The sequence below is a fragment of the Stegostoma tigrinum genome, chromosome 14 (assembly GCF_030684315.1).
Source record: "Stegostoma tigrinum isolate sSteTig4 chromosome 14, sSteTig4.hap1, whole genome shotgun sequence".
Lineage (NCBI taxonomy): Eukaryota > Metazoa > Chordata > Chondrichthyes > Orectolobiformes > Stegostomatidae > Stegostoma > Stegostoma tigrinum.
This window is the reverse complement of record NC_081367.1, coordinates 12777633-12790148: the sequence shown is the minus strand read 5'-3', so window position 1 is coordinate 12790148 and position 12516 is coordinate 12777633. Positions and strand designations below refer to the sequence as shown.

The window sequence follows — 12516 nt, the reverse complement described above, 5'->3', positions numbered from 1 at the left end:
CTAGCAATTTCGACTGGTTGTGATGTTCGTGAGGTGGGGGACGGTGTAGGATTAGGCACCTGATACTCTTTCCACAGTATGGTGAAACAGCTCACACTCTAGGTCAATGTGCTGTCAATGCAACCTCATGTGAGGTGGAGCTCAAATTAAGTAACTCCATGTTGGCCACTCACTGAAGGAGGGTGGACCTCCCAGCTAGGAATCACAATAAGGCCTGTAGCACTAGACAACCCAGGAGGTCTACCAGAAGAGTATGATAAAGCAAAAAAGTGAGATAAATAGAAGCACGTTCAGATAATTCCATGCTCAAAACAAATGAAAAAAGGCCCAGTGTTGTTAGAGCAATCAGCATTGATGGGATTACTGCTTTATGCTACAATGAAATTAGCTTTCTTCTGTACTGTAACTATTTTGCATTTTTGATATCCTATATATTATACTAACGTAACATTTATCCCAAATATAACATCTAAACATGTGATCGTCATCATTTACTTTATTGTTCTTCATTTTCAAATTGATTGTCACTTTTTTTTCTCAAAACAGCTGTAAGCATTCCATAAAGTTTCAATCTTGGCAACATTCTTAGATACTGGTACAGACTGTTTACAACATGGCATCTAATTTGATCCTGAGCCCAATTTGTTATCATATATTCTCTCAAACAAGACTGTCCAATTTCATGATAGCCCGACTCTGCTTCCTCTTCAGCTATCTGCTACTGAAACCCTCATTCATACTTTTATTGCCATTACATTTGCCTGCTCCAATGCTTTCTGGTTGGCGTCCATTATCTTTTAGCCTCTGTAAGCCAGAAAACAGCCAACAATTATCAATATTTAACTTGCTGTAAAATCCTATTCACCCTAGGTTCACTGACCTAAATTGGCATTATCTAAATTTTGCAATTCTCATTCTTGTTTTCAAATCCTTCTGTTATACTGCCGTCCCCTTTCTCTGTAATTTCCTCTAATCCTCCCATCCAAGATTCCGACACACCTCCAATTTTTGCCTCTTGTACATCCTGATTTTCTTCACTTCATTACTGTCAGCTTTCATATCCTGGGCCCTGTCTGGAAGTTCTTCCCCAAATGCCTTTGCCTTGCTACCTCTTTGTCCTCCTTTGAGATGCTCCCGAAAACCTGTCTCATTTACACAGGCTTATGGATCCTGGTTCTAATATTCGTGGCTCATTATCAAACTTTGCTTGATAATTGACCCTGTGGATCACCTTGTGACGTTTTGTCATTTAAAAAGGTATACAAATGGAAATTGTTATTGTTGTACAATTCAATAGAGCTTCAGTGACTGTGAATGTCTGAAGTCTCTAAATGGAAGTTATTTCCTGCCTTCTTATTATTTTTCAGTATAATCGATGCTTACACTTCTGTTGGAACTACTATTAATAAATCAAATTTTGACGAAACAAAATCATCTGGCCCCTCAATGAAAGAGGAAGGGTCAAAACTACTCACATATTCAAGGAAGCAGGAACCGATCTCGCTCAGGTGGGGCTGATCTTTATTGAACTTTTTCTCCAGACCTTTAAGAAATTTCTTCTGGAATTTGTAAATGTCTTCAATGTTCCCAAAGATGGTCCGTAACTGCTCCTCTGTGAACATGTCTGTCCTTTTCCGGCACTGCTTAACATAACCCTGTGGGGAAAAGTGCATAGTTTTACTGCACATTTCGCTCTGAGGGCTGGAAGATAGCAGTACGGCTCATGTACTTGCAGTTTAATGGATAACTCCCAAATATTTATTATCGCGCTCAGCCCCAATTCACAGACACATCGAATGTCTAGAACAAACTGTGCTAATTAATATTGCCCTGTGAAAGACCTTGTATGCACGACAACAGGTTGTGTTGTTGCAGCCGAAGAATTTTCTATGTGGTCAGCGTTTTATTATTGCTCAGATTTCAAAAAGGCACTACACTTCAATACAGCCGCATATTATCAAATTACATCAGCCAGTTTATCAGTTCTATTTATTTTCATCTAGAACATTAAACAACATAGAATACCATAGACAGGAAGGGCAATTTAAGTGCCAGATCATCTGGACAAACCTTTCCAAATAGGAGAGGCCAGATCCCAGGTACCCCCTGTTTCTTGGTTAGGATCAGGACACAGTGGAGGATTTAAAGGAAGCAGCAGATTGGTCTCACATTGTGCAGTTGGTCCACCCCAAAATTGGAGGAATCTTACCATTATGGGCGAAGTGCGAAAGCAGGATATTTTTGCTTTGAGAAACCTGAGGCCTATCTTGTTCTAAAAGACTGCCCAATGAAACAGCAATCAGTAAGCTGGCTGGCTGCTGTCAGGTTTTCGGATCAGAGGTCCAATCTGTCTGGGGCTGCTGGCCAATCAGAGGCTGACATCTCCAGAAATCAGCAGCATCACGACTGCTGCCCAGACACCACCCCCTCAGACCCACAGACAGGGTATCGGGAGCGTAAAAAACAAATATGCATGGATGAGGGCTTCTGGGGCTGGTGTCGTAGGGAGAGAAGAGGCAGGTGGTCAGAAGCAAGGGCAAAAGGTGACCCTTAGGTGTCGTCTGCCCAACCTCCATCCAATCGTTCAGTATTATGTAAATTATTGCAGATTAAGAGAGCCCACTGATCCCCCCAAGCTAGCAACCTGCCCACATTTAGGTTACCAATGAGTTGGCATTCTCTCATCCTGCCTGGAGCTGAAGTAATTCTGCACCAGGCGTGAGGAGGCCCCAACACTAAGTTACAACTTCAGAGCATTAATTCACAGCTGGTTGGAAATTTGACCAAATCTGAGTCTTCCCACACTCAGAACTTGATATCTGAGATGGTGATAATGGGCTGAGTATTTTCCAGTGTCAATGCACCTCATTATTGACCCTTTTCACTGATCTACTGACCACCCCTGCCCCCAACTCACCCCTACTCGCTCTTTGGAAGGGGAAAGTTCTGCCCAACATGTAAATGTGTTTAAGGAATAAGCTGGACAGGAAGACCCAGAATCAGATTCTTCATCAATGTTTTGCTGATAAATCTCAGCCAAAGCAGTGCTAGGTTGGGTACCCGGGAATTTGTTGCTAGTTAAATTCTTGGGATTACATGAGCTGAGGGATAATTCAGGCTGCACTGTGATCCCTCTATAGCTCAATGGCCAGTATTTGCTAGCTATCAAAATGAGTCCTGGGCAACTGGGTGAGGTATCAGAGTTACTTAGACCCTTTGGGGCTATGCTGCTAATATGCCCTCAGGGCAGAAGGAACTATGGGGGAAAAAACCGAGAAGCAAGAATGCAGAGATAGTAAGAATTGCTGATGCTGGAGTCAGTGATAACACAGTGTGGGGCTGGAGGAACACAGCAGGTCAGGCAGTATCAGAGAAGCAGGAAAGTTGATGTTTTGGGTCGGGACCCTTCTTCAGAAATGAAGATAAAATATACTCATTTTGTGGATCAACTCAAGATGGTAAATGTGCACAAACTGGGAGGAGCACTGCGACATGATATGAACTTTAAGGAGCTTACTGCAATTGAAATCAAAATTAATCTCAGCTCAGAATGAAACATCTAATTAAATTCTCTTCACAGCTAAAATGTCCCACTTCTGAAAAGGAGTGTCAACCAAGTTGAGAGCTTTTTTGTTTAATCAGTTTCTGACATATTTAGTATTGCAGTAACACTGAATCGAAGCAGGTTCACAAAAAATTCACACAGCTTCCTTAACTTTGCTCAGCACCACTGGTGTCCATCCAGGCGAAATGAGGTCAGTGCAAGGAGAAAGACATTGCTCTTCTTTTAGATAACATTCCTATTAGCGTCACCCACATCAGGATTTGCAAAGATTGATAAATGCCTTGAACAGCAATCCAGAGCCTTCAACCATAGACAGTCAGCATTTGCTCACCGAAGTTAACATTCGCATTTCCTAAACTGACCACTACTTAGAATAGAAACGTAGAAAACAGGCGCAGGACTAAGTCATTTGGCCCTTCGAGCCTGCCCCACCATTCAACATGATCGTGGCTGATCATGAAATTTCAGTATCCCACTCCCACTTTCTCTACATGCTCCTTGATCCCTTTAGCTGCAAGGGACATGACCAGCTCCCTCTTGAATAGATCTAATAAGTTGGCCCCGCCAGCTTTCTGTGGTAAAGAATAAAGCTTTAGACTTGCTGTATGTCAAGTTTTGTGCAGAAAGTACGCTTGAAAATCCATAGAGAAATGTTTCTATATTTCTTACAACACATTGGTGTTGCATAACAAGAAATATAATAAGGACTGATACTAGGGCTGAAATTATCTTCTCTGAAATCTTAAATGGATGTCTCATTTTTAATGTGCTATTGAAAACCTTACCTCACAGATATCCTTTAAATGTTTGATATAATCATTCTCGGTGCTCATAATCTCACTGATAACATTGGTCCGCATTTGGTCTTTCTTTGATTGGCCTGTGGCCAGCCGACGGTTGGCACTATTGGCATCATCAGGTTTTCCGTCCTCAACCTTGACTGGGTATTCTTCCATGGGTTCATCCTGGTTGACCCACAACTTTAGAAGTAAAAGGGAAAGGAAACAAAAGTGAATATGTACTTAATTTATATTCTTTCCAACTGGAACAGTAATCATAATGAGATCCAAGATTTGTTTGTGTATTCTGAAATTTGAGGATAGTGGCCCGAAATAAACTCATTCCAGTACTTCTATTACTTCTGAATTGGTCAAATTTCTAGTGTATCATTCATTCTCCCTTCACTCCACTTTTCTGGGTGTGCTTTCTGTCAATGAGGTTCCTTGCTGAATTGTCTACTTCAGACTATGAAGATTTCTCCATTCTTAAACCACATCTCTTTGATATTTCTTTCAATACTAATTTCTTTAGCTTAGTCTGGAGATGATAAAGCATCTTTTTCTCTTCATTTAAGTCCCTTCTATAAATTAAAGTTCTATTTCTGTTTTTCAACAACGACCATCAGTGATAACCTGAAGGAGACAGTGCCCTGCCAGTCATCTCCACTGCAAATCATCAAAGTTGTATTTTAAGGTAGTTCCTCAATACAATTCATGAGTTCCCACTCAGGACATTTGGGATTTTCCTGTGATTTGTGCTAAGCAGTTTCCATGTTGCATCACACTGGCCTGTTCTGAGGCATCACTGAAGCTAACGCAGTTCAAATCTTAATTAGATGTTGTTAAATTTACATTGAAGTCATTAATAAAAACAACACCTGTACCATTTTATTGAAATTTTTAAAATTCAATCTACTGGATAATTAGATTTTCATTTCAACATCAAATAATATTTGGCTTAATCAATGTAGATTGTAATGCCTATTAAACAATACATGGAACTTCATACTGTTGTATCAGGTACAGTATCGAACAAAATGTCTGCTTGCCACAGCCAAAGCTTTTTAAAAGCATATAAAACAGCAACATTAATTTACACTTGTCATTTTGTAGCATGTAGGGAATACAGGGAAGTTTTGGGAAATACAATTGCCCTAATCAGTTTTGTTCGACATCAGTAATTACACAATGTGCGGTTGAAGGTCATTCATTGGAAAGTTGCATGTTAACGTTAGGTAGCAAGAAAAATCGAAATCCATTGTACATTTTCAGCCATTTCAAGATATGACATTGAGGGGTAATTTGTCTGAATTTGCAACCCTCTATAGGAATGTCATTTGAGTTGGAAAGTGCACAGTATCAGAATGTTGATTCATACTCCCTGCCAAGATTGCAGGATCAGTGGGTTTATCTTTCTGGGTTTATACTAAATGTCTGCATACTCAAAACAAACTTAATTTCCAGCAATTCTTTTAAACAACTATTTTTGAACTGTGGTTGTGCAATATCTTGTATCTTCGGATTTTATTTATTGCTATTTGATCTGCATCTTGGCAACCATACAGACAAGACAATGGAATTAAATGGTGGACTACTGAATGCAATGAATGCAAACTGAGGTAGTGTTTCAGACTGCAGACTTGTTGGTAGATTAAGCTGCTTGTGCTCTTTCCTCAGTCTAATGTCACGATAAGTGTTCAATTCACTGTCTTGGCAGGCCCTCCACCCAAACCAGTTTTATCAGTCATCTTTCCTTATGCGCAATGGTCCTTACCCGCACAAAGCTGGCAGGGAACCAGCCTTCACTGTCCGCGATCCTGCCCCACCACCACTCTTTGTTGGTAGCATCCACTACTTCAATGACATCACCAGCCTTGAAGCCCAGCTCCTGGACATCCATAGTGACATGGTCCCAGAGTGCCTCTGCATACACCACACTGCCATCGCTGATGAGCTGCAAGGGACCAAAACAACATCTTACACGAGTTACATTTCCAATGTAGTATACGAATTTCAACTCCCGTCGTAAAACATGAAATAAACTGTATCAGCTTTGCTGGCACTCCGATTCCAATTTTTCAGAAGAATTGAGCTGGTCTTTGGCGAGGTCTTTCAGTCAGCTGCCATTTTATCCATTTCAGAGAAGACGCTCCACGGTGGCACGTACCTACGCGAAGCAGCACAGCAAACCAGTCCAGGATCAGATATCACTTTTAACTGGATTGCTCCACAGACCTAAGTGCGACAAGCTTCCTCGGAGGCTCGGCAGTAAAGGAGTGAAATAAATGCTGCTAGGTAACTGAGCCTGAACAGGCAGTGACGGGCAATGCGCGTAGGCTTTTAATGCTAGGTAACCAAGAGAGAAAAAGGCACAGTATAATAGTTTAAAAAAAAGGTTATGTAACATCAATTTATTTTCTTTGCTAAATTCCACTTCCACATACAAATAAACATGGTTGATTAAAATCCAAACAATTTTGTGCACTTTTTTTTCTCAAATGCATGAACTATCTCAGTCAAGAAGAACATATATATTTTGAATAAAATAGTGATTGGTAATGCTGCTCTATCATGGCCTACTTTCTGCCTGTTGATGACAGTAGCAACAAGCAGCAACGAGAGTTTTTTAAAATATATATACTTTCTGCTTATCTTCATATGGAAAATAAATCAATGTGGTTGGAGAATGAACCAGCTTGAGATGGGCAGACTGACCCACCATCAGTAGGGTTAATACCACCGCATTGACAATGCCCCTCCCCAACCCCAATGAGTAGTTAATCTTTGTGTGTCTGTCTAACTGTTGGATACTTGGAATAGCAGGATATGATGCAACTTTAGAATGCAGCAACTCAAATAAAGCCACAGTAATCCATTAATCAGTCCATAAATACACAGAAAATTGCACAGTCAGAAAATAATCCCAGTTCCAGACTGTTAATCTTTACATGCTGCCAACATTTCTATTATTACCCAGAGAAGAGATAAATGTGAACTGTAATTTGTGAAATGTTACAAATAACAATTGGAAATAAACAAATCAACTTCAGTAGTTTTGAGTCACAAATATGCTTTTACATCCAAGCATCTAAGATAGTGTACATCAAAGTTATCTTGGACAAATAAAAACTTGCTTTGGTGCTTAATTGTTTGATGAAAATAATTGGTTTTGTTGATGGTTGGGATGATAATTAATGATGTGGCTATCTGAAAAGAAATAAAGCGTTAAAAGTAAAACAGTGGTAAACACATGCATATTCATTAGGAAGGCAAATGCAGCTTTGGCATTTTATTTTGAAAGGACTTGAATATAACAGCAGGGATGCACTTCTGAGACTCTTTCAGGCTCTGGTCAGGCCACATTTGGAGTATTGTGCACAGTTTTGGGCCCCATATTTCAGGAAAGATTTACTCTCCCTGGAGCAGGTTCACGTGAATGGTCCCATGAATGAAAAGCTTAACATATGAAGAACGTTTGAGGATTCTGGATCGAGACTTGGAGTTTAGAAGGATGAGGGGGGATCTAATTGAAACTTAGAGAATACCGATTGGCCTGGACATGTATCAGGAAAATGTTTCCATTGGTAGGAGAGGCTAGGACCCGAGAGAACAGCCTTACAATAAAGAGAAGACCATTTAGAACAGAGATAAGGAGAAATTTCTTCAGCCAGAGAGTGGTGAATCTATGGAATTCACTGCCACAGAAGGCTGTGCCGGCCAGGTCATTTAGTATGTTTAAGATGGAGATAGATTGGTTCTTAATTGACAAGAAAATTAAGGGTCATGGGGAGAAAGTGGGAGGATGGGGTTGAGAAACGTATCAGCCAAGATTGAATGGCAGAGCAGACTCTATGGGCTGAATGGGCTAATTTCTGTCCCCAAGTCTAATGGAGTCAGTAGCTTGAAATCTCCTGCTGTGATGGTGAAGGGGAGACCATAATCATTGTTATCTCTGGTACTTCAAAAAAACAAAATGACTGCTCTGTCTGTAGGCAGGTCCCTGGTGATGTTACACCGAGCCACAACAAGCAAAACACCTCCATTTACTATGGGTAAAGTGATGGGGCAACAGCTGGAATAGGTATCAAATTCCATGTTGAATGAATATGATCCACACGACAGCCATCCAGCCAATCTGGATATCCCCACTCCCACATCTCATTGCTAATGATCATAATGGCCAAACGAAGCATGTAGAGGCTTACTGGAGCACACAGCATCATTTTTGGTGACACCCAACAAACACAAATTGTTGTTGCTGACTGTTTTGGTGCAGTTTACGTGTGCGAAGTTCTTTGGAAAGTGAAGATCCTCAGAAAAAGTATTTTTGAAGAATATTCAGTCATTAAGGCTTTACAGAATTTTAAATGATTGAACTGCTTATGATGTATGGGATCATTTCATGAGATTTGCAGTATTCTATTCCTCTAGAAGACAGCTTGGCGGCATTTGATGAATCATGCAGAAACACAATGAGTCAGGTCAAATGATTCTGAAACACTTTTTCCAATATAATTCAGTGCATGGATATGAAATCTCTTTCTACTGATCTTTCAGTAATGTTTGACCCACATGTACAAAACAAAATAGGAAAATGCTCTGGATGCTAGAAATCTGAAATAAGTAAATACATACATACATAATCTAAACATTCAATAGTCAGCAAGCATCTGTTGGGAGACAAATAAGGCCGGGATTTTCATTCCGGGGGCATATGCACAGCGTCAGAAACATCCCTACTCAGCAAACCCATTTTAGAAGAAATAAATCCATATACGGCTGGATTTTCACTCAAATGATGGTGGAAGAAAGTGGTTAAGTCCCTTAATGCTCACTCCGCAAGCCTCAGCACACAGTCCTCATTCATGTTAACTTATGCCCCGACAAACCCTCCAATGCCTTTCATTCCTGTCATGACAACTCACGGTTCTTTATAACCCAACCATGGAATCTCATACTCTCCTTGCCAACCATTCACCCGTACCTGTGCCAATATCTCTTCTCACTCCAATGCCAACATATTGTAAGCCTATGTCAAATCACGTCTCCTCATTCATTATCCTTTGCACTTACAACTTTCATATCCTCTCATTCAGTATCTTCAGTGGTCTCAGGAGTCATGTGAGATGAATAAAATAAAGTTCTAAACATGTATTGCAGACTGCACTATATCAAATAAACATGCCCAGTGTTGAATTGCCCATTGTTGAAAGCCCATTCAACACATCCAAACTTTACGCATTTACCTCAAAAACAAACTTTGTATATTTATATGCATAGCCGCATGCCAAAGACAGCTAATGCACTAATTACCTCTTGGAGTTGTCAATCAAATTGTAAGTTTACAGAATGTTGCCCCCAACCCCAACACACTGCTGCCCCACCTCCCACCATGCAATAATCACAGATAGACTTCTTGCACTATCAGCAATAATACTATAATGATAGCTCCTTGGATTATTTCAACACATACATGTCTAACATCCAAGCACCAATTATTTTCAGTTCAGAGACAAGGCAGACTGTATCTTTTTCTCAAAATTGAAACAGCAGAGGACTTAAATAAATTGGCAGCCTGATAGGTTCACAAGCCTCATTCACTCTTTAAGAACATTCACATCTACTCTTAAGATTCGTAAGTCACACACTCTGAAGTACACCCTGATCCAGTAAAAGTAAGGTCAGTTTGAACTCAGCAAGGGTTCACTTTGGTCCGAGATAATGGGAACTGCAGATGCTGGAGAATCCAAGATAATAAAATGTGAGGCTGGACGAACACAGCAGGCCAAGCAGCATCTCAGGAGCACAAAAGCTGACGTTTCGGGCCTAGACCCTCTCTGATGAAGGGTCTAGGCCCGAAACGTCAGCTTTTGTGCTCCTGAGATGCTGCTTGGCCTGCTGTGTTCATCCAGCCTCACATTTTATTATCTTCACTTTGGTCCTCCTGGCTTTGGTGTCCCATGTGTGTGAATTACGTCCTGCCCCCTTTCTCACCTAGTAAAGATCAGACCTCCATCCTGATACCAGTTTGGCTAAGGTGCAGAGCATCCATAAATCTGCAAAAACTCCAGAAGTAACATTTTGGATCAGAGCTACAAGATGTGAGAGGTGAATCACGTGGGATTTTAAGCAAACACAGAGGCAGGGAAAGGGGATAGGTCATAAAGAACAAAAGGAAAGGTCTACGGTAGGCTGGAGGGCAGGAGACATTAAATGTCAGTGGAGAGCATGGTAAAAAGACAAAAGGAAATGGTAACTGACTAACAGCAGGAAAGAAAAAAATGCATGAAGAACACCTGTAAATAACAACAGCAGAATCATTTTCCACATCTGCTATTCAAACAATGGTTCGGATCTGAAAGTGTTGGATTTAGTGGCGAGTTTGGAAATTTGTAAAGTGCCCAATCTGAAGTATGAAAATGGGTAAATTCGATTTAATTTTTATGCTGTTACATTTCCAGAAACTGGAAGCAAGTGCATACATTACCATAGCAACCAACACTATGGTGATATCTGGAAAATGTGCTTCAAGCTGCTTCTTTTAAACAACGTGAAATGATGTCGTCAAATAAGCAAGCTAAATCAAACTAAAGCATGAGCTAAAGCATGGGAGTAATAACTGGGAATCAGCAACACGTGACTTGAGTACAAAAACCAGGAAAGAAAAGCATTTGCCTTACCGTGGGGTCTTGCATTGGTTAGACTGGTAAATCACACAGATTTAGAAAGTCGCAGGTCAAGTAACAAGTCTGAGCTAAATTACTCAACTCTACTTGGTTTAGAAGTAGATATGACACTAATGACAAGAGCCACCATTAGAACAAGGGTGTGAAAGTAAGCCACGTTCTTGTTTACTGTGCCATGAAACTTATGAGCACAGGATCACCTTCCCTCATTGTAATCTACCATCAATACCCCACCCCCTGAGTTAACAAGGGTGTTTTCATGAAGCTCTGTAGGGAGACTGAACCTGTGGAAATATAACCCAACACAAAACAGTACGGAATAAAGGAAGGCTATCTTATATTGTTCGTTTAATTTTGATTTCAGATTTTCTACATGATACAATTATAGCCCAGGATTTGTTGCTGCTATCCATTTAAGAGATTAACTGGGAGCTATAAAATCCTTTCCAAACATAACAAAGCATGATGGCCTGTGCTTATTTTTGCTGTTTTCATTGTGACCTGTTTCTACTACATACCAAATAAAACATGGCCAAAAATAAAGTCTCTAAGCAGTTAAGTACCTAATACACCACCACCACATCAAGGGTAGACAACAGCAAAGCTGCTGTTCAGCTGTGTATTAGGGTATGAGGAAAGCTAGTCTGACAGCCTAGACTATGATGCAGAGGTACCAGTGGTGGACAGGGTCAGAAATCACACGACACCAGGTTATAGTCCAAAAGATTTATTTGAAAACACAATCTTTCAGAGCCTCGCCCCTTCTTCAGCGTAACCTTGCTGCCAGGAGGTAGGGCTTGAAGAACTGGTGCCATCTCATTTTCTTATCATTAGGAGCCAAAAGCTTGAGGTCCAACATGAGGTGGCCTTGGAGATTTGAGCCAGACAGGTGCATCATGTGACTCCTGTCATTGGCACTCAGCAAATGTCAGAGGGCAGGTCTGTGCTTCAGTGGCCCCCAAATTAACGTGAATGGCACTTACATATCAACACATGATAAGATGTCAAATCCAGGTCACATCTAACCTGCCGGGTGGGCATGAACAATTTTACAGCACTATTCAAAGTGATGCAAGATTCTCTTCGCGTCGATGTCAACATTTACCCTTCAAATCTCAACCATAGCAGCTTAATTGCACTTGTGCAACATTGTTGTATGTAAACTAACTAACATGTTTACCAACCTAATACTCATTAAGCTTCAAAAGTGATTTGTTGACTATGAAGTATTTTTTGAGAAGGGTGCTCCAGGAATCCATTGCAAATGTCTCATGTTTTGATCTGCAGAGCAGCCTGGGACCAGAGGCAGGGGAATGATGTGAAACCAAAACAGTCCATTATGCCTGCCTTATCCTTGTGTTTGTGCCAAGATCCCCCAAGCTAGTCTCAGTGCCAATCCCAGTGCATATCCAACACAACAGTTTCACTAGCTTAATCAAAGCATGATTGGGGGTACTAGAATATGCTTCAAGAAGAGACGTTGAGA

The 12516-nt window shown here is 40.7% G+C and overlaps 1 protein-coding gene across 12 annotated transcripts in view; it reads right to left on the bottom strand.

Moving 5' to 3' along the window:
• LOC125457500 (rho guanine nucleotide exchange factor 4) overlaps positions 1–12516 on the bottom strand; it is a 423581-nt gene that overhangs the window by 40917 nt on the left and 370148 nt on the right. For 11 of the 12 annotated variants that reach the window (XM_048541759.2, XM_048541758.2, XM_048541762.2 and 8 more), the window contains 3 exons: positions 6119–6298; positions 4351–4545; positions 1476–1655 (listed from right to left, as the gene is read on the bottom strand). In XM_048541759.2, the coding sequence (XP_048397716.2) occupies positions 1476–1655; positions 4351–4545; positions 6119–6298 (555 nt within the window). Of the gene's footprint in view, positions 1–1475; positions 1656–4350; positions 4546–6118; positions 6299–6511; positions 6687–12516 lie in introns of those variants that run through there. The other variant, XM_048541765.2, reaches the window with a different exon arrangement.